At 38.4% G+C, this 27,115-nt stretch overlaps 1 protein-coding gene across 4 annotated transcripts in view; it reads left to right on the top strand.

Annotated features, from left to right (window-relative positions):
* Nucleotides 1–27,115, top strand: part of LOC126482365 (cell surface glycoprotein 1-like) — a 1,103,416-nt gene that overhangs the window by 17,857 nt on the left and 1,058,444 nt on the right. For 3 of the 4 annotated variants that reach the window (XM_050106451.1, XM_050106450.1, XM_050106452.1), the window contains exon 2: nt 8,662–9,445. In XM_050106451.1, the coding sequence (XP_049962408.1) occupies nt 8,662–9,445 (784 nt within the window). The remainder of the gene's footprint in view (nt 1–8,661; nt 9,446–27,115) is intronic. The other variant, XM_050106449.1, reaches the window with a different exon arrangement.

Genomic DNA, 27,115 nt, shown 5'->3' with positions numbered 1-27,115 from the left:
GTTTGTTTCACAGTGGTTACTTTAATCAAACTAGAAGCTCAAAAGGGTAAATTATACTCTAATCTCATAGCAGCCATACTGTATTTTATAATTAAATGAAACAATACTACAAAACCTGCTTATCAAATTATTATAGTTTCTCCCTTTTCCTTTCCTCACTCTATACATGCATTCTACTTTAGAGCTAATATAAACTATTTGAAAGGCATCCTCATGGAACGAATATGGAACCTCTCCATAAAATATGCTTGAAAGCTACCAGTCACGCAATAGTAGTAATGAAAACACACTGAAACTCAGGACAGATCGATCCCATTATATGTTGTACCTCAGTGTAAACAGCTCTGAACATAGTTTGTTCATACATAATGTAAAATACTGTTTACTGTCAGGCTGGATAGCACTTTTACTTTTCTTCGTGGACAGTTTTAGTAAAGGACAGTAATCATCAGATGTGTGTTACATCAGTCACACTGTAAGTCGTCAATTTTTCATGTTATATGCATTTAATCGCTGAACTCATCGTCTCGTGTGTTATACAAAAGTCTTAATACAATACTCATTACTAAACACAATGAAATTTCTAGTTTCCTGTTTAATTTCTTGTTGACAAGTTACAGTATCTGCAAAAGTTTTCCAGGACGGTTTCTGTTGCCTGAAAAGTTACTTGATTAGTATGCTGTAATAAAGTAATGCCTCCTTGTTTGCTGGAACAAGCTTTTTATTTTTTATATACAATTGCTAATTATTTGTCACAGAATTTTGTTAGCATTTGTTAAGTATGGACACCTAGGTAGTGACCCATTAACTAAGCAGATACAGAACAAAGAAAATGTGAATATAAAATCCTGGATCCCTAGAAGCGTAGTTTAGGTAAGCCGTAGGCTACACATTTAATATTTGCACTAACTTAATAGTTTTTGCTAGGAGTCTGTTGTAATTCTGGGGTTAATAAATGATCCCACAAGAAAATTGCTTTTTATTAAAAAAGTGAAGCACAGTAATAAAGTGTTGTAACAATTAACAAAATACTGACGAAATAGTAGATAAAGTGACTTCTTTTTGAGACTACAAGTACTTCGGTCCCCCAAACTGTTCCATAGTTGATTACTTGCAACCTCTGAAACTACCTGATGGATAGAGGTCGTTTTCGAGTAATTGGCTGTCTTCTCATGCTCTCTCTCCCTCTCTCTTTCTCTTCCTCACACACACACACACACACACACACACACACACACACACACACACACACAAATGGCTCTGAGCACTATGGGACTTAACATCTTAGGTCATCAGTCCCCTAGAACTTAGAATTACTTAAACCTAACTAACCTAAGGACATCACACACATCCATGCCCGAGGCAGGATTCGAACCTGCGACCGTAGCACTCCCGCGGTTCCGGACTGTAGCGCCTAGAACCGCACGGCCACCGCGGCCAGCCACACACACACACATGTCGTCTATAACGGGGGCCTACATCTATATCATGACGAATTACCAACTATTCAGTTGCATAAGGGAAATAAAGTAATTTTTTGGCTTTCTGCTGGCCAAGTGTCACGAGTTGCTGCAAAGCTGTTTCGTTCAACAGGGGACCACTCTATACAGAGATAATCGAGAATACGATATAGCAATAACGAACACACATCTCTTTCTCAATTTTCTCCGCCCAAGGACTGGGTGTTGTCATCTTATCATCCTCATCGACTGCAGGTCGACGACGTGGCGTCAAATTGAAAGACCGGCACCTGGCGAACGGTCTGCCCGACGGGGGACTCTAGCCATACGATTAAATAAATAAATCTATTTCTCACATTGAAATGGTGATTGCGTTCATCTCCGCCTCATATGGGTCCAACACCGAAAACGAATCAGCTGGTGTAACCAGTGTTTCAATTGGTCAGTGAGAACTGGTTAAAGTGCTGTTCATGCGATGGATCAAGGTTTTTACTCCACCACAGGGGCAGACGTTTATAACCCTCAGCATTCAACAGAGCCGTACTGTCGTGATCCTGTGCCCTTTGCAGAACTGCCAAGGCTGCACCTCCTCCTCCCCCTCCACCCTCAGAAAAACAACGTCTGTTGGAATTTTTCTACATACCTTTAGGAAATGTTGTGATTTGTAGGGCAGGTTTAATAAAAATGAAGCATTATTTGAAAATATTACCTAAATGAGCTATGCTGATTAAAGGATACAGATAGCCATGTCATTGGTGCAACCACAGCGAAGGAGTGTCTGTGAAGAGGCAGCACTAATTCGTGGTTCCCGAAGAGGGGCAGCAGCCTTTTCAGTAGTTGCCGGGGCAAAAGTCAAAATGATTGATCTGACCTTGCAACATCAGCCAACATTGTCTTGTTGTAATGCGAAAGGCTGAAAGCAAGGCAAAATTATGGGCCTGACTTTATTCTCCGAAGGACAGGCTGCTGCACTTACGGCTAAATGATGATGGCATCCTCTTGCGCAAAGTATTCTAGAGGTAGTGACTTCTCATTTGGATCTCTGGACTGGGACTATTCAGAAGGATGTCTTCCTCAGGAAAAGCCAAGGGCCGAGCGGGGTTAGCCGAGCGGTCTCGGCGCTGCAGTCATGAATTGTGCGGCTAGTCCCGGCGGAGGTTCGAGTCCTCCCTCGGGCATGGGTGTGTGTGTGTTTGTCCTTAGGATAATTTAGGTTAAGTAGTGTGTAAGCTTAGGGACTGATGACCTTAGCAGTTAAGTCCCATAAGATTTCACACAAATTTGAACATTTTTTAAAAAGCCAAGGAATTCGATGGGTCGGAACGTAGGATATTAGCTCTCTTAATAAGGCAGGTAGGTTAGAGGATTTAAAAAGGAGAACGGGAAGTTGAAGCTAGATATAGTAAGAGTAAAGTGCAGCAGCTGGAAGATCGGGACTTCTGGTCATTTTAGTACAAAGATATCAATACAAAATCGGACAAGTGTACCTAAGTCTCAAGTAGGCGTAAAAATAAATAAGAAAACAGAAGTGCCGATTAGCTACTATGAACAGCATACCGAATGCATTATTGCAGCCAAGACAGTCATCAAGCCAACAGCCACCACAGAAGTACAAGTTTATATGGGTGATAGTTCTGCAGATGAGTAAGAAAGTTACACATCGTACGATAAGACAAAGGAAATTGCTCAGCTAGCTGTGATAAGTGGCTGGAATTCGGTAGGGAAAAGGAATAGATGGAAGAAATGTAGGAGAACATGGACCAAGGACTGCGGAGGGGGAAGGGATGAAAGACGTAGTTGCCTTTAGAATTCGGCACAGAGCATAAACGGATCAACGCTAAGGTTTAAGAATTATGTAAAAGGTCGTGTAAGTGGAAGACACTTGAGGACATCGAAACGTTTCAGGAATATATAATGGAATGACGGAGATTTCAGAACCAGATTTTAAACTGTAAAACACTTTCAGGGGCAGAACTGGACTCCAATCATTGTATTGTATGTATTGTATGATAACCGGGTGCCTAGAAACGACGGAGAGGCTCCGTCCCCGCCGCAGCCACAGTGGTCCACAGCCCCACGACGACTGTTGCAGTTCACTTCACCCCTCCGCCACCCCACACTGAACCACTCTTTCAGCGGACTCCAGCCATAATTTATCGGTAATGAACTGCAGTGTAAAATTGAGGAATTTGCAGAAAGGTGGGGAATTAAAGAGATGGAACGTGGCTAAGTTGAAAGAACCACAGGTTGTTAACGGTATCAGAAGGAGCATTAGGCAACGTTTGACAGAAACAGGGGAAAGGAAGACAACAAAAAACGACTGGGTAGCTTTGAGAGGCGAAATAGGGATGGCATCAAAGAATTACATAGGTGAAAAGACGAGACAGTAGAAAACTTTGGATAACACGTGAGATACTGAATTTAACTGACGAAAGGGGAAAATATAAAATGGTAGCAAATGAAGCAAAAGGGAATAAAGAGAGTGTAAAAAATGAGATTGAAAGACAATGCGAAAAGATTAAGCGGGAAGATCTAGAAGATAAATGAAAGGCTGTAGAATCACACATAACTAGACGAGAGATAGATGCTGCCTATAGGAAAACTGGCGAAAACAGAAGCAACTTTATGAATCTCATGAGCTCAGATGGCAAGCCAGTGCTATGCAAAGAAGGGAATGCTGAAAGGTGGGAAGAAGATATATAGGGCCTCTACAAGGGAAATGAAATTTAAGACAATATCAAACAAAGGGCGAAAAAAAGTTTCCGTTTGAGGGCGTTACTGCAGTGTGTATGGAACGTAGCGTGATTCGGATGGGGGTTTATATACATCAACATGTATGCAAGGGATCAGTGTGGTATTCGGTTCTTTCCAAGGTGCGTGCGATAAATGCGAAAACGTGAACTATGGTGTCATTATTACCAAATAGGTCCAAACACGACCAACGTTATGTTATTCTTTTCTTGGTTGCCGAAGGACAAACACGGGTAGATATCTATCGGATGATGAAGAATGTGTATGGGGTAGGGGCTGCATGTCTGCCGAAAACCGCCATTGTGGGATGGTGAGTGACAAGTGGTGCTGCTGCTCCATGCCAACTCACTGCCCCACATCGCAAATGTCGTAACGCAGAAGTTAGGCCAACTGAGGTGTGAGACACTCGAACACCAGCGCTATAGTCCTAATCTCTCCCCATGCCATAATCACGCCTTTGGCTCCATAAAAAAGGCCTTGAAAGGTCGACGATTCCTGTTTGACGAGGACGTACAGCAGGCAGCTACGGACTTCTTCACGCAGCAGGACACCCTGTTTTACTTAACGGGTATTCTTGGGAAAGTCACCCATGACAAAATTATTCTACTTGAGACTCAGACTTCAGACATGTGTGTTTGTAGTTATCCGTTTTCAAGTTTTCATTGAAAGTTTTCTCTTATGAAGTTGCGAGCCATTTAGTTAATGGTTCCATAAGTTTTATGGTTTGAAGAGGTGAAATGGAAGGTAAATATGTTTTTAAAGTTTTTCAAAGATCTGAATTATTATTTCTGGTTTGATGACAGAGACTCAAAAGGTTTCGTGGAGGTGAGGGAAGCAAAAGTGTATGCATAGAAAGAAATTTCGAATTTAAATGTTGTGAAAACGCGCCAAAATAGTTGGGATTAAGGTAAAAGATTAATGAGTGGCAATCGTTAACCGGCCGTGAATAACTCCAGATAATGAGAGTGATTTGTTGCAGTGTTACTTGAGGTTTGGCAATACTGGTAAGAGCAATAGAAGCAGTTTTCTTAACTTTCAACAAACACCAATCACGGCATACATTTTGCCCGAAATGTTCCGAGAAAGGATATGGTTTTCACAAGGCATTTTTGAATAGAGCAACTTACACAAAAGCAGTGAAGACGACCAATAACAATTTTTTTCAAAATCTGAGTTATGTAAAACGTTTTGGTGGCGCAGAAACAACAGGGGGATGGGGGTTAGGAGTTATGGATCGGGAATAGTGTTGACGATAACACTGCTGATACGGAGATCAGCAGAGATTTTCTCTACAAATAATAAATAAAGCTTGAACGCAGGAGCGAGAAGATGAAAGATAAAAAAGGAAGACACCGTGCATTAGGTTGAAGTAGCTGAAGGTGCTGGACTGTTCTGATGCTATTTGAATTGTTTGAAATCTTGTACATAGCTTCTTGAGTTTCCCATAACTCTGATTTGCAGTACTTCAAGCACACTTTAATCCCGAACAACTACTAATAGGGAGCTAGCAATTTGAGTGCTACTTAACCCAGCGACTTACTTTATAATGGGCAGAACAGTTTTCCTTAAATATTTCAAAAGTGGAAAATACTGAAAAAATTCCAAACCTTTGGAGACTTTTTACATGTGATACGTATTCCAATCTATTGGCATTACGGACATAAATAAATAGTAGAGGTTGCCCTCATTTCATTGGTGATTATTTTTTTATTACATTACATGGAAGTATCTCTTGTAAAGTGCAGCGAAATCGACTCTTGCACTAGAAAAAAATAATAATTCCAGTTAAAGTTATAAATAGAATGCGTGAGGTCAATTTGAACTAGCCTACACCATTTTTCGTTCTTTCTGCACTATGTAAATACAGCTCGTGACGTTTTGTACAAAGCATTTGCCTCTACGTTGAATAGAAATGAAGAAAACTTGTTTTGTATAACAGTTCACAAATAGAAAGCTACACTAATCAGTGCTCTTAAGGGAGATGCCGGGATATTTCCTTTCGAAAGGAAATGGCTAATTTCCTTCCCCATTCTTCTCCAATGCGTTTGTGCTATGTCTCCAACAATCCCCTCGTCGTTGGGACGTTAAACTCTAACTTCGTTTTAGTACCCTGAGGAGTTATTGATAGATCATGAAGTGACGTAGTCAGGTGCTTATAGATGGACACAAATACGAGTATCAAAATCCACGCTGTTTGGAGTGTGTTCCTCAGCTGTTAAATAATGCATCGCGGAGAGTTCTTACAGATATCATGATATTCTTTAAGGTTACATTCCGAGGCATTTTACACCCAGGAGAACCGTTTGAATTCTTGAGCTTGTTCGTCCAATCACACGAAGACAATTCTATGGATGTTGCAAACTGTAATACCTTTCTATGATTGCCTATCCTCTCCAAGACAGATAATCACTATTTGATGCCGAAAGTGAACTCCGAGAACGGCTTCGTAAACAAAAGAGAGGTGTACTCATAAAATGAACGAATAATCCTAGTGGAGGCCACTAGAGCATACGCTAGACCTCTCTCCATCAGATATTTTCGCATAATAATTTAAAATAGTAATGTTTCTTTACTGTCATCAGCATGAATCCATAGCGCATACTTCGAAGACCCCTTTTGCTTACTTGTTATCCTGGATCCAACTGAGGTTGTTCCATATGTTACTTGGGCTGTGGTATGTTCCAATGTAGGAAGACAGTTAGCCTTCATGTCCTATAGTAGCCGACGTTCTATTCGAACGTCAGAAGTACGTGTAGCTCTACAGCGTCACAGTACCGTCATTGTGCGAGGGGCGTTCATTAACTAATGCAACACATTTTTTCTGAAAGTAGGTTGGTTTTATTGAGGAATCCATTACACTGTGTTATTCCCAGTCTTTTGGCTACGAAACTCCATTTTTCAATATAATCTGCGTTCAATTCGGTGGCGTTACGTCATCTTTCCTGGAGGGCCTGTATGTATCACTCTGCTGGTCGACCTCTGTGCCAACATCTTGCTGAATCAATAACCTCCCCATCATCCATGTACTGCTTCACGCGAAGTGCATACTCCATTGGGTCAAACAGATACAAGTCGGAAGGTGCGAAATCCGGGTTGTAAGGGAGATGACAGGACCGGCCCATTGTTGAGATAATGACAGACGCCTTGCACGCCGACTCACCGTGCTTCACTGCCAGGTCTCCGTAGACATCCTGCAAGCGCCTATGAATATCTGTAATTCTATGGTTTACCACCAAATGAAACTCAATGACAGCTCTTTGCTTGGAAGGCACCTCCATTAAAAAAGCATTTCGAAGGCTACGTATAGCGCCGTCACCCATCGAAACTTCATGAAACTATAGGGGCTGAAGCGGAAACATTACACAAAGTCCCAAAATAAGTTCTGCGTTTTTTCAACCGAAATTGGCCGCGTAAAAGAAAAATGTGTTTCGTTACGTACTGAACGCCACCCGTACAATCGCGACTCTCTTTTATGCTACAGTGAATGCTTTCAAATTCGTTATCTCGAAATATACTGCTCCATTAGCCCCCAGGCCCAAGATTTCTGTTACAAACTCAGACAAATCACTTAGTTAATCCAGCAGTGGACAAGATGTGTACAGACAGTCCCATTGTACATCACGTACCGTTACACTGGAATGTGAGTGAGCAGCGTACATTTTGTGAGCCGTCATTATATGCTTATAAATTTGGTCGACGGCCATGGAGGCACTTCGCACTTTGTAACTATTTTGCTATGTATACATGTGCCTCGATATTGACTGAGTATTCACCTACAATCGAACTATATTTCCATCAAATATTCCTTTCCAAAATAAAATGAGTTACGATATGCACTGAACAGTTACAATATATGAATCTGACCTTTACGTTCTAAATATGTTTAGTCGTTAAACTCCTTCTGACTGTTAAAGAGTGAAAGATTGAATTAAACTTTCTCTGCTCCTGTCTGTAGTTTTCACAGGCGAGTTCAGTGGTTGACGTAAAACTCCAGATACGAGCTTAAAGTTGCTTTTGATTTTTCCTCGAAATTGTTGAGCTATTGTAACAATAATAAATTAACGTCCCGCATATCTGATGACTACATAACGTTAGTAAATATCTTCACAGTTTCTCATTTGGATTAGAAAACAGTAGTATCGCAGCGATGTAATGCGTGTTTCCAGCCATGTTTAAGAGCAGAATATAATCGTTTCGCAAGTGTTTGTTCATGCGTTTCTAATAACGTTGCATAATTTTTTTTGGGCAGTTTGTGACAATCTAACCTTTACACCAGCACCGCATACAGCTACAACTTTGCCACGGAGTCATATTCACTCATGGAGCTATTGTGGTTGTCAGCTAGAAAACGTGTAATTTGTTCCTAGAACTTTGTTTAAAGCTAAACAGAAACTTTGCTAACATACTTGTGGGCATTAACAAAGACTAACAAATATTTCTGTCATTCCAGATAATCGCAGAGGTGTTCGCATTCTATGTCACTATAGTGCGTGCACAATATAATGAAGGTGATCGCCACGGAGTTTCAGAGCCAAGCGACTTTGCCATTGGAAGTGATTCGGACTTCAGACGGCACAGTGAAAAAATACATGAAGACTATTACATTTCTAAGCACATCAATCAACAAGATTTCCAGGGAGCAAGTGATGATATAGCTCCCCATTTCATCAACCATATTGTCAAAACTTCGCGCTCCAATTCATATGGCCCATCTGTAATCTTAGACAGGAGTGCTAGATCGGTTCCTATAGCACCAAACTTACGGCCCCTTCCATACAATCCCAATCTGAGACCTATACCCTCTGACCCTAACCTTCATCCCATACCCTCAAGTCCCCCAAACTTAAAACCGATACCTTCAGATCCAAATATTAGGCCTATACCCTCTGACCCTAGCTTGCATCCCATACCCTCAGATCCCAATGTCCAGCCACTCCCATCAGATCCAAATTTAAAACCTATTCCTTCAGATGCAAATCTTAGACCTATACCTACTGACCCTAACCTCCGCCCCATACCGTCAGATCCGAATTTAAAACCCATACCTGCAGATCCCAACCTTAGACCTATACCCTCTGACCCTAACCTCCATCCCTTACCATCAAATCCCAATGTCCGTCCGATCCCTTCAGATCCAAACCTAAAACCGATACTTTCAGATCCCAATCTTAGACCTATAACCTCTGACCCTAATCTTCGTCCAATACCCTCAGATCTCAATGCCCAGCCTCTACCTTCAGATCCAAACTTAAGGCCTATCAGTTGAGGTCCTGATGTATGACTAGTTTTTTCAGATTAAAATGTAAGATCAATCGTCCACTATCCCAGTGACTTATTAATCTCTAAATATCCTAATTCAAAGTTAATGTCCTTCCATTATAATATTATAAATATACCTTTGCCGTCATCGCTCCACATCCCATATTGAGGCCTGTAGCCACAATTCTTACGAAGGACCAAGTTCATTAGCTCCCTGCGTCCATTCTACACCCTCAAGCCAGTATACCTGACCATTACACTCTACTGCCCATGTTCGTCCATGATTTAGTGACTTCAAAAATTACTACATTCTATGTAGAATATTTTGAACTGTGTGACACATTGAATATTTTCAGAAATGTTGTGTAATGTACCACATAAATAATTTTAACTTTATTCCGTTTAAACAATGCTTGTGTAAATATTTTATTACACACCTCACCTTTTCCTTGAATACAGTTTAAGGTATTAGTGAAGGCCTGCCAAACAGCGCTCTACGAGCGCGAGTGCTCCGAATGTGCTCCCGGGCACAGCAGTGACTGGGGCTGAGGATGAAGAGCAAAACATTCGCCTTCTCAGACGCCAATCAGTTTTCTGACAATACTACTTACGTTAAATTTCATTTACGTTCTACTTCAGGAATACTGCGGCATCTATGCACTTGTCTAAAAATGAAATGTGGAGAAGCCACATCGTTCAGTGCCGAATGGGAATTGCCTTACTTTTTGTACCGTTTAAAGACCATGAAAAGTGCTTTAATATTCCATCGCACTGCTATAGGCTGGAAAAACAGTTATTAGAACATTATGACACCAACCAGAAAGTCGATACTATGCGCTTGTCTTCTGACTGAAACCTCACCTTAGAAAAATTTATGAATGACGCTGCTGGAGAAACTCTTACGTTATTTGATTTTCAAACAGCTGAGCAAAACTGAACGTACTCAGACATTTCTCTCTTTACTTATTCTGATCATCACTAAACTGATACACAATATTTTTGGCGCAACGCAATTTGACTTTCAATAATCCCTACAAAAGAATGGCCCTGACTAACAACAATAACCTATACCTTTCATGAATCACTTACCTCACAAAAATCTTCGTTACTCGAACTACTGCAACACAGAGAGTGCCAACACTGCCAGCTAAATAAAGGTTTCTAACTACTGAAGGTTCTAACTACTGATAGGCATAGCTAGCAAATGAAAGATTTTGATAGAGAACAAACAATGTATTAACTTAATAGCGAAGTTCATGACATCCAGTCTTATGCGGCTCACCTCCAACTGGACAACGCTATGCGTTGTTCACATACAACTGCCCTACACTACAATAGCAAAAATTCCAACATTGCAAACCAGCCACAGACTGCACACAGCACAGTCAGTGATTTTCATACAGAGCGCTACGTGGCGTTACCAACATAAAAACCTAAACTGCCTACTAACATAACGAACGGCGGTGCATGGTGACTTAACTGAAGGGAGCCATTAGGACAAAAACTGAGGCTAAGGTAAGTAAAGTAGTGACAAAATGTTTTGTGGTCATCACGTATTATTTGAATTCATGAAATGCCTTAATGCAGTGGAAGAATCATTTATTAACGTGAGATTAACAGACTGATGCCAACAAACAAAAAGAAGTCCTTGGGAAAACAACAGCTTTCGATTCATGGGCTGGAACATTTTCCATAAGTCGAGGTAGTCATTTGCGGACCTGACATAAATGTCTACGTTTTAATAATTCAAACTTTTCATCACAATTTCGCAAAGAAATTTCGCAACTGAAGACTGATTTAGATTTATCTGTCAGATCGTTTCCGCTTTTGGCTCTTGATGTACCTCATTACTTCCAACTTGACGTGATAGACATACAATGTAGCACCCAGTTCAACAACCTGTTTGTCTAGTCCAGGTGTTATGAAACGTCCCCTTCGAAAAATTAGTGAATTGCTGCGCTGGAAAACCCCTTTCGTTATTTGATTTTCCAACAGCTGAGCAAAACTAAATGTACTCAGACATCTCTCTCTTTACTTATTCTGATCATCACTAAACTGACACTCGATATTTTTAGCGCAACGCAGTCTAACTTTCAATAATCCCTATAAGAGAATGGCCCTGACTAAATTAACCTATACGTTTCACAAATCACTTACCTCACAAAAATCTTCGTTACTCCAACTACTCAATACAGCGAGCGCCACTACTGCCAGCTAAATAAAAGATTCAAACTACTGAAGGCACTAACTACTGATAGGCATAGTTAGCAAATGAAAGATTTTGATAGAGAGCAAACAATGTATTTACCTTAATAGTGTTCAAAAGTCATAATATATATATATATATCAGTCCATGATATTCAATATTACAAATTTACTCTTTCTGATTGACACAGGTCCAGATCGTCCGCTCTCAAAATTCCGCCATCTCTCTCCCCACATCCACCACTGCTGGCGGCTCACCTCCAACTGCGCAACGCTACGCACTGCTAACAGCCAACTGCCCAACACTACAATAGCCAACAACAATGCAAATCAGCCACAGACTGCACACAGCACAGCCAGTGATTTTCAAACAGAGCGCTACGTGGCGTTACCAATAAAAAAAACCTATAAAGCCTACTTACAGTGTTTAAAAGACAGTGATAAAACGTCACCTTAAGACCAATATCTTCGACTGCACAAAGACAAGTCACTAAAGTTATTTCAATGTTTGGTTCAATACAGGTGTTTTTACCCCGTGAAATTGACAACGTGTCACCAGCGTTCAGGTTTAGCAGATTTTAAACTGCGTAACTCCATGTGTTTGACCACATCACGAGCCATAGTCCACGACATATTACACATTATAAACAAAAATTTATAAACGTAATAACTTGATATTAAATGCCTGTAGGCAAAGCTTTTTGTAGTTCCTCTCACCGTATTAGCACTACCTAATGTATACTTCTTTAATCAAGTAATAAAAGTTATTGTTTTGGCAGAAAAGAAAAAGTTGAAATTAAATACGTGTGATAAAATCTGCTTGTGAAAGTATGATGCAGATTTCGCTCTTAGGAACTGTTGTACTATGTTGAAAACGCGTCTTCCTAAGTTTCCTGCGTGTGCAGCCTTCAGCATATAGGCGTCTCAACGCACACCCGCTAGGAATAGCACAGTGGCGAGGAAAGCCGGAGTGCTGACCAGAACTGGCTGCGTTCGTGGAGCGCAAATCTTGGTCTGTCATAGTGTATTTCCCTGAACACTTGCACCACATTTGAATCAGAATCAGTAACATTCCTGTGCTCTTTCTCGTGCCTTGAAGTGCAACCCTCCTACGGTTGTAAAAATCGTCAAACACTATGATTACATTTTTTTGCTCTATATTATATCATTCCATCCTTTTCAGTCACCACGTTATTAGTGGGGCAGGGTGCTTTCTTCCTAAGATAATGATCTCCTCTCAACGTCACGGTGCAAGCTGGCACCCCACCCACGTCTATGAGGCAATTGCGTGTGGTACATTCAAGGTCAGGATGCAACCCAAAACATGTCAACTGTCCCCTCCTTGGTCACCCATCCACTGTGCTGGTTCTAAGATCAAAACGAAGGTCACCTTTCCCCCACTGACCTAGGTCAATAGGAAGATTTACAAGAGGCAAGAAATCATATCTTCCTTACCTTTTTACGCCAATAAGATTAGTTACAACAAATTTCCCGTCTTCCCCTTTTATTTATATTCCAGTCGAGTGAATTTTTGTCATTGTTGTGGACGGATCGCTGCAGAGATTTGCCACTGTCCCCTAGGCACAATAAAAATAATCTTCACAGTTAAATGCAAACATTATTAAAGCCTTGCTCTCATTACTACAATTTACTGCTACTTACAGTTTTGTGAGTGTTTGCTCTAATTTGTTACAATAGTGCCGATTTGCCCCCAGTATTCAAAAAATCCACTTTTTAACGTCTTTTCAAGAATAATATTACGTAATTTACACAGATGTACCCTGTTTAAGAAATATCACAATGTAACATTTAAACAAATTTACTCTTCCCGCTTTCAGCCACCCCCATGAACCCACTCATGGTCCTAAGCTATATTTAGATAAGTCTGTTGCTGCAGTTTGTTGTAATTTAGCCCATTTTCCCCAGAATTCCACAAATACCCACTTTTCAAGAAGGCACCCATAGATATAAGGCTTTTAATATTTAACAATTACCACCACTGTGCATTATATAAACAAATAATCAATTTCTGCATGCCAAGTCCACGAGGGACTTATCCATGCATCATTAATGTGTTAAAAAGCAATAACATCACTATAAGGTTGCCTTACAAAGATATGACACCAAAGGATAAAGTAGACTCATTAAAAACAGTAGAAAAAATCGTAGTAGTATTATTTCTACAGGCACAACACATTGATAAATTGCACAGTAAACCATTTTCCCATCATTGAATGGGGATGGTAGATAAATCCTCTTTATTTAAAATACCTCGTTAAAAAATAGCATGCTCCAAATAGCGAGGGTGAAGTTAGGGTCATATGGGCTTCATAGGTCCACAACACGTCAGACAACGAATTGTCCTTTTCCCCCATATTTTGAAGTGCTCACACAGCATATGTGCTCTGCATCACAGAACTGATGGATAACAGATTATGAGGAAACGGGACTTTGAGGATACACCTTAGTGATCTCTAAACAGTAGTGCAAAAGTGGTGGTGTGATATGTGACTTCAGGAGCACTACCTTACCATGTGGGCATGAGCCTGCTAAAGTCTCCATTCCTTCCAGATCTGTCCAAGTAGCAGTAGCACTTCTGTCTCATTGTCCACTATAGGGCTGCTCTTCTGAACAGTCCATGGCTTCAGAATCTGCGATAATTTTTTTCACAGTGATCCTTATTGCATGAGCTTTACACACTGGAATACCCTTCTTTTGCTAATATTAAGCTTAAGTGATTGATTCTCTATTCTGATGATAAAGCTTTGGTAACCATGCCTTATCTGGCAAAGTCTACATGACATGATTGCTGGTGCATGTGACTCCCTCTCTCACTATAGCTCATAAAAAACAATTCTCATTCAGTGTCACTGATCTGTTGCTGTCCAGTACCATATGTTGGTCAGTTTTTACACTTGTTTTTAGTTTCAGTAAAACCTTACATCATTTCAGGCATTGTATCAAGTATCACCTCTCTACTTACATTATTCAGTGAATTAGTGCATTTTCATATGTTAACATGACTTTTTGGTCAACCTGTATATTAATGTACGGGTGAAATCAGCAATAACATCCTAAGCCTTCTGAGCACTTTTGGTGTGTCACAAATGGTAAGCACTGCTACTGGGATATCAAAAGTTCAGTGTCAGTTTTAGACCAGGTAGCACAGGGAAAACTGTAAAGTATTTATAAGAGACCTTGGCCATTCTGATCATTACTGTCAAATAATAAAGATAAAGGCACCCTTGATAAAACCTTCAAAACAGCAGGCCTACAAAAAGATTATCTTTGAATGTAAAATACATACTCTTCATAGGGCACTAGCAACTAAAACCTGGAATGAAATATATATGGAAAAACTTGTAGGTGTTAAGTTCTTTAATTTTGCACACTGTATAAATTAATTTATGAGGAGGCTTTTTGAAAAGTAGCCACTTCTGCAGCAGAAGCTAAAGAAAACAGACTTACAGCTGCAGGTTTTAGAAAGTCCTCCCAGACACTTAAATTTCTCAGTTCTCTACAAAGTCACTACATTAATCCACAGTTCCTTGGTTATTATCAAAGGTACAGAAAAATATGTAGGAGATTACTGCTTGCTGCCAAACAATAATGCCAAATCAAAGCAAAGCATACACTCACATTTATCAAAGCAAAGTAGTGTGGGATGACATAAAACAAGAATCTGGGAAATGCAGACACAACTATAACATCATACAAATCGAAGATGGTGGTAGAGTAATGGAACACACTCATGGATTGGCAAATTTTGTAAATGACTATTTCTCTGGCATTGTAGTGAAGCTGCAACAAAATCTTTTTAAAACACGTGTAGCATCCACAATGGCTTACATGGTACAATGATGTTGCTTCCTACAACAGAGTTTGGAAGTCAGGAAGACTACACAGAAATTAAAAAATAAGAAGTTGGCAAATATATGTGAAGTTAAAGTCTCTGTTCTAAAGGCATGCATTGAGAGCAAACAGCTCCCATTAACAACTGAAGCAAATGAGCCCTGTAGTTCAGATATTTCACCAGAGTATCTAGAGCATGCACAAGTTGAGCTCTTCCTAAAGGAAGGTAATGCAAAGAGTATTGAAATCAACAGGCCAGATTCATAAATGACATGAATAGATACAACCTTATAGTGAAGCACAGTTAAATTTCCAAAGAGGAGAAGTATAGTATCAATCACTACAGGTTTCACAAAAATGTTACGTGAAACTCTTGGCAAGGGTGACTGTTTTACAGACACATCTGTAGCATTGTCCAAGGCTTTTGACACCACTGTTTATCATAATATACTGTTAAACATGCTAGAAACACTACGTGTAATGGGAATAGCAAATGAGTATTTCCAGTCTTGCATAGAGCGACTTCCAACATCTGATGAAAATTTTTTAGTAAAGCATTTGCCAGGTTACAAGCATATAGGTGTCCCTCAGTGTAGTGCATTGGCTCCAACTCTATTCATAATACATATAAATAATTTTACTGACAATATCAGATACAGATAAAAATTTCTCCTTGCTGATGACAGCAACATCACAGTCACTGTTAAAACACCAAAGCTCCTATTAGAGAAAGTTAATGAAATTCACAGGGATAGCTACAATTGAACAGGATGTAGTAAATAATATTGGACATAAAGAAAACAAACAGTATGCACTTCAGTGCAAAGAGTGAACACAATTCTGTCACATTACACACAGATGAAAAATTTATAGACTGTGTAACAAATACCAAATTTTTGGGGCGTTATTGATTGTCAATTAACATGGACTGAACACACAAAGATGCAGGTAAGAAGTAAGTCATCATAATCTTTTGCTCTTACAGTTCTAGCGTTAGTTTGCAACAGCTGATGTCCTAATACTACATACACTCATTTGCTAGTTACAGTATTCTTTTCTGGAGATCCGAGGCACAAAAAATGGGTAAAATTTTTAAGTGCAGAATAGGGGAAATAAGAGTAATAATCAGAAGCAGTAGTCAGCCCTACCTTAAGGAACTGTTACAAAAAATTGGTATCCTTACTCTACTAACTGTATTATATGTCAGGGAAAATATTTCTAAGCATTTTACTAATACTTCTATGCATAAATACATAATCATGGAACAAGAGCCAATCAGGATTTCAATTTACAGAAAGGAAAAAAAAGAAAAAAAAGGAAAAAAAACAAGAAGCTCAAAATGACATTTTCTATCAGGGAATAAAAATGTATAATAAATTTCCTGATGAATTGAAAAAGTTAGTGACATACACCTTGTATAAATGAAGCACTTTTTTTCGCTTGTTCACAAACCTCATTACTATTATATGACCCAGGTTTCTGGTTATATATCCATTTTCTAGAAAACAGTGCTCCCAAAGATGGAGATAAACACATCAACTACCATATTTAATCTGTTGCTTCTTCCTCAAACTGTAAAAGTTACTTCTATTGACAACTGAGACACTGCAATGTTTGTGTTCTAGAACATTCATTAGCACTCCATTTACAACAAGTATGAATAAACGTAAATGGGTGTAGACATACTTGCACAGGAGTGGGAACTTTTGTCATTATCTATTTATGAATGATGGCACCAAGGTTGTTGTCCTATGTTGAGTTGGACACATTGTCTGAAAGGGGTGAATAATTGAACGGTTTCCTCATTCAGTAGTAAATGTGAGGACTGCACAATTGTTATTTAATTTCTAATGTTTCTAATTGAGTGAGCTTTGCACCCTTTCATTCCATGTGTAGGACTTGTGCATATTCTGGTATTACATACTAGCTGTACCCAACCATGCTTTGCTGTGGCCCAATCTGCTTAAATGGAAAAGAAAGAAAAGAAAAAGCACACATTGCTAAAATGTGTGGAAATGGAATATATGTCCTAACCTCCTTTTCTCCCTTGTTACCATCCATGTCTGCTTTTCCCTTTCTTTGTCCCCCCCTCTCTCTCTCATTCCACCACCACCTTCCCCCCCCCCCCCCCTCAAATCTCCATCTGTCCTCTACTGGTCCCCTCTCCATCTTCTCCTGCCCCCTCCCTCTGTCCATCTCCTCCTTCCCATTTTCTTCTTTGTCCATTTCTTCCCATCCCTCTGTCCATACCCTCTTCCCCCTCTCCCTGACCTTGAGCCTTTTTATTGTTTTTGGGAATTCAGATTCTGTAGTGGTATTCTAATCGTAAAACAGTAAGCCATGACTGCAACTATCGTGCATGTAATTGTTTATCACAGTAACATACAAAAATTTGAAGTAAATCACAAAGGTATAGTTGGGATCTTTTGTAACCATATTTCCCTATTATATATTACATGTATATATTTAGCAACGAAAACAATCAATTTTTGACAAAGTAATTTAATTGGATGGATAAAAAATCTACTCGCAAAGCGGCAGCAGAACACACACATAGAAGGTGGTTGTAATTAGGCAAGCTTTTAGAGCCAGTCACTCCTTCTTCAGGCAGAAAGTTTGAAGGGAAGGAAGAGGGGTGAAGGAAAAGGACTGGTGAGGCCTGGGAAAAGAGGTATATTTTGGGAAAGTCACCCAGAAATTTTTTTTAAGAAATAGGTACCACATTTTGTCACAGTTTCAAAGCACTCCATGGAAAACTTTTGGAGATTTGAGAGTTTTTCCTTCAAAGCAATCCCTGCGATAAGTCTCCCCTGACCCCCAGTTCTGGGTGACTTTCCTGAAATCTATCCCGTTTCCTAGATCTCTCCAGTCCTTTTCCTTCACCCCTCTTCCTTTCCCTTCAATTCTTCTGCTTGAAGAAGGAGCCACTGACTCCGAAAGCTTGCCTGCTCGGTGAGCAAATATATATACAGGGTGTACATAAAGTCAAGGAACACATTCAATTATTTATTGCAAAATAAATAAACATTGTAGAGATGGAATAAATATTGCATTTTGAAGAGGAACTATGAAAGCTGGTTTTGCAAACATTCGATATGCAAACCATGAGTGACTTAGCAGACCTCAATACGGTAAATGAATTCTTGCCATACCTGTCCCAGCATAGCATCGTCGACTGTGGCAATCACTTCCCGTATTTTCTCCCAGAGCTCTGCTACATTGCATGGTAGAGGCAGTACATGCACTAGATCTTTAATGTGTCTCCATAGAAAAAAGTCACATGTAGTGAGATCTGGTGATCGGTGAGGCCATTTCATGAAACAGCTGTCCCTTTCTGTAGCACAGCCCATCCATTGTTGTGGCAGCTCCGTGTTCAGGTACACACAAACTTCATGATCAAAACGGGTGCAGCTCCATCTTGCTCAAAGATGAACGGAGAGTCCAAATGCATTTGAGGCATCAGCCATTACTGCAACATGTCCAAGTAGGAATATCGAGTGACAGTGCTCTCGGCAAGGTGCTCTTGCACCTGAACTCACCATGCTAGCAACTAGTGCTGACTATCGGCAAATTAACAAACTACGCTAACATGGTAAAAAAAAAAAAAAAAAAAAAAAAAAAAAAAAAAAAAAAAAAAAAAAAAAAAAAATCTTTCAAGGTTTCTCTTCAAAATTGCATATGTACGGTATCCGTACAATGTTTGGTTCTTGTGCAATAAATAATTGAAAGTGTTCTCGGACTTCGTGTACACCCTGTATTTTAATATTATAGGTATAAAAGTATACATCCCACATGGAAAAAATATATCTAAAAACAAAGATGATGCAACTTACCAAACGAAAGAGTTGGTATGTTGATAGAGACACTAACAAACACAAACACACACACAAAATTCAAGCTTTCGCAACCCATGGTTGCTTCATCAGGAAAGAGGGAAGGAGAGGGAAAGACGAAAGGATGTCCTTACCCTCTCCCTTACAACCCACATCCTTTCGTCTTTCCCTCTCCTTCCCTCTTTCCTGATGAAGCAACCATGGGTTGTGAAAGCTTGAATTTTGTGTGTGTGTTTTGTGTTTGTTAGTGTCTCTATCAACATACCAACTCTTTCATTTCATAAGTTACATCATCTTCGTTTATAGATATATAAAAGTATACATATATTGAAGAAATAGGTACCACACTGTGTCACATTTTCAGTGCAATACATGAAAAGCTTTTGGAGGTTTGAGATTTGAAGAAATGAACATCTACATTTGTACTTATACAGAAACTGTGAATGCCACTAACCATAAATCTCTAAAAGTTTTGGACTGAATGTTTTGAAATTTTGACACAATATTGTTGTATTGGTACACATGTGATTTTATATACCAGTTTCTTACAATATGAAATATATAATTTCATATAAATTTAATAATACAGAATATTATTACATAAAATCTTAAAAAGTTTTATTTAAAGAAACAGGTACTTAAAACACGTGCCTCTATTAGAACCCAACATGTGTCAAAGTTCCAAAGCAATTGGTCAATACCTTTCAGATATTAATGATTTTGAACAAACTGACATCTACATTTTTATGTATATGGATTTGTGATTTCATTATAAGCAATGTTTGCCCAATACAGCATGCCTGACATTCTTGGAAAATAATCTAAGAAAGCCCACTTTTCATGATTGGTTGTTTATCTTTTGAACTGAAGAAACATCTACCTGATGTTTGCAGTACTCAAAAAACACAGAGAAACCTTTTGTCTTTGAAATTATGCTTATCCTATTAGAAATTTTACCTATAAATGGTAAACTGCACCATTTCCTTTCTGGTCTATGTACATTGCTTACTTGATACAGTAGGGATATGGCTTGCTTTTTTGGTTTTTTTTTTGAGACTGTTGTCAATCATGTTGGATTTAAATTCATTATTTGTAGCTATTGCTTTTGTTGTTTTAGGTTCCTGGTCATAGTCTTCTTGTAATATAGGCATAGAAAAGAGATGGTAGCTCCTGAGGTGGAGTGCTGAATGTATGTAGGCTATTAAATGTTGAGAGGAAGCTGGGATGCATGTGTCAGTAAAGGAGTCTTTCTGGTAAAGTTTAAATTTGTAGCTACTGTTTTCTATATGTAAGTCAGTGTCTAGGAAATTAATGGAGGAATCCCATAACTCCATACTGATCTTTATGTTAGTATGCCACTGGTTTATGTTTTCCAAGAACTTCTGGAGTTTCCTAGTGGTACCTTTCCAAATACAGAGAATATCACTGATATCTGTGCACCAATACACGACGTGTTTTGCCAGTGTTTCACCCTTAAGAATATCAGTCTCCAACCTCTCCCTTAATATAAAGGTGAACCCATTTTGAGACCATCTGCTTGCTAATAATAGTTCCCTAGAAAGCAGAAACAGTTATGATTTGAATCACGTTTTACTGTATGATATACAGCTGTTGTTCTAGATTAATGTTGAGTAAACAGAATGATTGTGACACAATATGTATACAGTCTTTCACATGAATGCTTGACAAAAATCTGTGTACATTAAGAGAGACTAATTTGCTTTTGTTGAGATGTTAACAACTGGTAACTTGTTTACAAAATCTGAACTGTTCTTAATGCTGTATTTCTCTTTGAAGTATTCTTCAAAGGAATCTTAGGGTGCCATAGCAGTATGGCATACCCAAACTTGTCATGATACTAAGTACAGGAACTTAAAAGACACCCTCCTGAATATTAGCTCAGGAGCACAGTCAAATATAAGTTGCAGTGTGAACTATTAGAGTAGGTTTCAAATCTGTTACAGTGATACTCATTTTTAATATGTTTTGTGAGTGCTGCAATGATTGTATGAAACTGAAGTTAACATATGGCATAACTGAAAACATTGATCACTCAGATTGTTTTGTTGATGGAGATTGGTTAGGTGATTCCACAGATCGTAAGTATACATCAGACCATATGATTAAGTAATTTGTAAATGCAGTATTTTGTAAATCTAAGAAACAAGGAAGTGTTACAAAATAATCTACTTTTGCTTAGTATGTAACATTGTCAGAAGTTGTCACTCAGATTAAGAGAATTCTAGACACTTTTGAGTATTTTTTATGCAAAGTCAGATGAGCCACTTAAAGTACATGAAGAAAATTCAGGAGCAGTCAGTATTGCTAGACATGTTAACTTTGTCTGCAGCTCATGGTCGTGCGGTAGCGTTCTTGCTTCCCACGCCCTGGTTCCCGGGTTCACCTTCCGGCGGGATCAGGGATTTTCTCTGCCTCGTGATGACTGGGTGTTGTGTGACGTCCTTAGGTTAGTTAGGTTTAAGTAGTTCTAAGTTCTAGGGGACTGATGACCATAGCTGTTAAGTCCCAGAGTGCTCAGAGCCATTTTTTATGTTAACTTTACTAAAATTTCAAAGTATATTGAAGTATATCACCATTTTGTGAATGAAATTACAGACATTTATAAAGTACATTCAGAAAACAATGTAGCAGCCATTTTAAGAAATATTTGAGCAAGGATAAATTTATAAAATTTCAAGAAATACTTAATGTAATTTGACTGCAACATAAATATGTTGGAATGTGGCACAATTATATCAGTAGCATCTACAGGGTTGAGAGGACTCTCAACAGTGAGTACATATGTGTGTACAACAGTTGGGCAGTTCTGTTCTGTGTGTATGTTCACTATGTAAAGATAAATGTACATTTTGTTTGCCTAGTCACTAATAAATAGTTTAAACAATAACGTCCTGTTACTCTCCTGAGTACGACATCTCACTCACAATAGGGGGGGGATGCTACCTCAGTTTTCCAGGCAGACTGAAGAGAGGATCTGAAGTTGCGTATGACACATGGTACACATGTTGTGGTCCTGGAATCAGATTTCTATATGCACTAAAGGGAGCACAAAGGGCGTAGCAGCATGTTCATCATCCTGCAGTCAGAATCACATGTTCATAGTGTGAGCAGTGACAGTGCAGAGAGATGTGACGAAACTATTTTTCATATTACAAATTATCTAGTGGAAACTGTGTATGAACTAATGAATATTGTACAATAGGGGTAGGGTAAATGGATGAGACAGTACAGTTGTTACGACACAGTTTCTTGTAATCGGGAGAATGGTGTTTTTTCTCTGTCTGGCCATCCTGATTGTGGATCTCCAAAGTTTTCCTAAGCAACTTCAGGAAAATGTTGAGATGGTTCCTTCATCAAGGACATGGCTGACCACCTGCTTTCTCCTCATAAAGTTCACTTATGTATTCTGTGTGTATGTGAATTTTCTTGAGTTATTTATTTTTATGGTATTATGGTGGCAAATACAGTAACGTTTGTAACATGATCCCTAGATGAAACTGAATGACATAACCTGTAATGATAATAAAATATGAGATGTAGATGCAGACCAGACACAGAAAACTTCACAAAATACTTATTTATAAATATTTATGAGTGCAGTTGTACTGCATTACAGGGACCATATGAACAACAAACATGGACAGAGATTTTTTTATTAGCTCTCATGCAATCAATGTAATAAACCTCATTTGGTAATTTCAGTAAGTACTAATCGAATATTTCCTTTGTATGTCTTACATTGAAGTAAATGCTTATTAGCCTCTAAATGTAACTATCAAATCTGAAATGAAAAATATAAAAATGTTCCTCATATCACAAACTGTGGTTCTAGTGTTTATCATTCAAGTTGATTGGAATGTAAAATGGTTTTTGCGCCTGTCTTTCTTCTAAATGGAAACTTTGTCATATTTTGTACAAACAACTGCAAGTATTGTTAACATGAGTGTAATCCTTAATTTTTAAAACAATTTGTATGCATCTGAAGATAATTCTGATATTTTTCTGACATGTTTTGTGCATTTTTTTTCTAATTCAATTTATGAACATGCATTTTTGTCATTTTATGTATGTTTTGCGAATAGTTATATGGTAATATTATTTCTTTTCCTGTGCAATAAGATCTAGGAAAAACTTATACTGCTTTAAAACAAAATTGTTGTTGTTGTTGTTGTTGTTGTTGTGGTGGTCTTCAGTAGAGAGAGACTGGTTTCATGCAGCTCTCCATGGTACACTATCCTGTGCAAGCTTCATCATCTCCCAGTACCTACTGCAACCTACATCCTTATCAATCTGTTTAGTGTATTCATCTCTTGGCCTCCCTCTACGATTTTTACCCTCCATACCGCAATCCAATACTAAATTGGTGATCCCTTGGTGCCTCAGAATATGTCCTATCATGTGGTCCCTCCTTCTGGGTCAAGTTGTGCCACAAATATCTCTTTTCCACAGTTCTATTCAATACCTCCTCATTAGTTATGTGATCTACCCATCTAATCTTCAGCATTCTTCTATAGCACCACATTTCAAATGCTTCTATTCTCTTCTTGACTAAGCCATTTATCTTACACATTTCACTTGCATACATGGCTGCACTCCATACAAATACGCTCAGAAACGGCTTCCTGACACGTAAATCTATACTCGATGTTAACGAATTTCTCTTCTTCTGAAATGCTTTCCTTGCCATTGCTAGTCTACATTTTATATCCTCTCTACTTTGACCATCATCAGTTAGTTTGCTCCCCAAATAGCAAAACTCCTTTACTACTTTAAGCATCTCATTTCCTAATCTCATTACCTCAGCATCACCCGATTTAATTTGACTACATTCCATTATCCTTGTTTTGCGTTTGTTGATGTTCATCTTTATATTCTCCTCTCAAGACACTACCCATTCCATTCAGCTGCTCTTCCAGGTCCTTTGCTGTCTCTGACTCAATTTCAATGTCATCGGCGAACCTCAAAGTTTTTACTTCTTCTCCATGGATTTTAGTTCCTACTCCGAATTTTTCTTTTGTTTCCTTTACTGCTTGCTCAGTATACAAATTGAATAACACTGGGGATAGGCAATAACCCTGTCTCACTCCCTTCCCAACCATTGCTTCCCTTTCATGCCCTTTGACTCTTGTAACTGCCATCTCGTTTCTGTACAAATTGTAAATAGTCTTTCACTCCCTGTATTTTACCCCCATCACCTTCAGAATTTGAATGAGTATTCCAGTCAACATTGTCAAAAGCTTTCTCTAAGTCTACAAGTGCTAGAAATTATAACATCCACGGTATATATATATTTTTATTACGAGTGGAAAATGAACGCGTGGATAATATTCATTAAATTATGTAATTATTTCTTAAAAAGATGATAATTATGTAAAACAGAGACAATATTTGTCTCACATTCTTTGTTAATCTATGTCATTCTTTTCTTTTCTTTTGTACCCTTTTGTCGTCTTCTTCTGATGAACATCACTGACGCAAGACGCGAATTGATTTGAGGTCTGTTAAATGAAAAACATTTAATGTAAAATTATTGTACTTTTATGTTCATTTGCTGGTAAAAACAAATAGAGCCAAATGCATTAAACTATTTATGATTAATTATTCAAAGTTCACTTTCTCCTTTAATTCTAATTTTGTATTCATTGTTTTACCATAGCTGCAAGAAGTGCAGCCATTGTTAGTTGAGATTATATAGCAACTTCGTCTGTACTTCTAGTTGAAAATAGCATGGGTTTGTGTTAAACTAATTTTCAAAACAATTTAATACTTTTTTTATTGGTGGCATCAATTTAAATGATTTAAATGATTTATTGGGAAGAGGAAAAGCTTAATTAAAAAGGAAATCCTCTATCTTTTGTTGGTTGCCATATAACTTTTATCACAGTGGCAAATTTAAATTACTTGGAACTGCAAACTTTCAATATTCCGATATGTAAGAAATAAATGTGCACTGGTGGTACTGAACTCTATTTATAAAAGAAAAAATTAATCGAATCAGACTGCATTTTCTAAGAACAGTGCTGATGGTATTTATTGTTGAACAAGATTTCATTGCTGTTGTATGTGGCCAAAATTAAACTATGCACGAATCACGGAGAAAAATATTCCTGGTAGCATATGTCAGTGTTGCTTGCGGGTGGTATTCTGTGGTTCCCTTTCATGATCAATTTGCTAAGAATAATTAAATCCATCGAAGACAAAAATTATAAAAGCTCTGATGTACGATCTGTAATTTTAGTGGTATGAACACAGCTTACAGTCAACGTATTTACACTACATCAGGTGGAATTCTTGTGCAATTTGAACAAAATAATTATCTGGGAGAAGTTGTAGTATGAATAATGCATTATACATGTGTATAATATTTTCAGTATCATTTACAAAAACAAATCAATACAACTGCTAAAAAAAGTGAGTGAATTCAGACCGCAGAATACCATAGAGTATCTTATCATCCATATTCATTGGACTTGTCCATGTTGATGATACACAAAAACCACCACAAAATGTAGGTTTGCCTTACCTTAATCTATTTTCTAAGATAAGTCATAGGGTCAGTATTGCTTCACATGTTCCAACATTTCTACAGAACCCAAACTGATCTTCCCCAAGGTCAGCTTCAACCAGTTTTTCCAGTGATCTGTAAAGAATTCGTGTTAGTATTTTGCAGCTGTGACTTATTAAACTGATAGTTTGGTAATTTTCACATCTGCTTTCTTTGGGATTGGAATTATTATATTCTTCTTGAAGTCTGAGGGTATTTCGCCTGTCTCATACATCTTGCTCACCAGATGGTAGAGTTTTGTCAGGACTGGCTCTCCTAAGGCCGTCGGTAGTTCTAATGAAATGTTGTGTACTCCCTGGCCTGGTTTCGACTTAGGTTTTTCAGTGCTCTGTCAAACTCTTCACGCAGTATTGTATCTCCCATTTCATCTTCATCTACATCCTCGTCCATTTCCATAATAGAGTCCTCAAGAACATTGCCTTGTATAGACCCTCTACATACTCCTTCCACCTTTCTGCTTTCCCTTCTTTGTTTAGAATTGTGTTTCCATCTGAGCTCTTGATATTCATGCAAGTAGTTCTCATTTCTCCAAAGGTCTCTTTAATTCTCTTGTAGGCAGTATCTATCTTACTCCTAGTGAGGTAAGCCTCTACATCCTTACATTTGCCCTCTAGCCATGCCTGCTTAGCCATTTTGCACTTCCTGTGGATCTCATTTTTGAGACGTTTCTATCCCTTTTTGCCTGCATTTTTGTATTTTCTCCTTTCATCAATTAAATTCAATATCTCTTATGTTACCCAAGGATTTCTATTAGCCCTCATCTTTTTACCTACTTGATCCTCTGCTGCCTTCACTATTTCATCTCTCAAAGCTACTCATTCTTCTTCTACTGTATTTCTTTCCCCCATTCTTGTCAATCGTCCCCTTATGCTCTACCTGAAAATCTCTACAAACCTCTGGTTCTGTCAGTTTGTCCAGGTCCCATCTCCTTAAATTCCCACCTTTCTGTAGTGTCTTCCACTTTAATCTACAGTTGTATGGATGTTAAATTCCCAACTTAGTAATCATTGTAATAATCTTGAAAGAACACTCGCATACACTGTATTAATAAAACGTTTTTGTCATATTTTTATGAACATCACAGGTTTTCATATTCAGGTAGTTATGTTTGGCTTATAGTTTTGTAAGTGATCTTGCACACAATTACATTCCTACTCAATGAAAACTAA

The sequence above is a fragment of the Schistocerca serialis genome, chromosome 5 (genome assembly GCF_023864345.2).
Source record: "Schistocerca serialis cubense isolate TAMUIC-IGC-003099 chromosome 5, iqSchSeri2.2, whole genome shotgun sequence".
NCBI classification, from domain to species: Eukaryota; Metazoa; Arthropoda; class Insecta; order Orthoptera; family Acrididae; genus Schistocerca; species Schistocerca serialis.
Note: the sequence above shows the minus strand (reverse complement) of the source record. Positions and strands in the feature narration are given on the sequence as shown.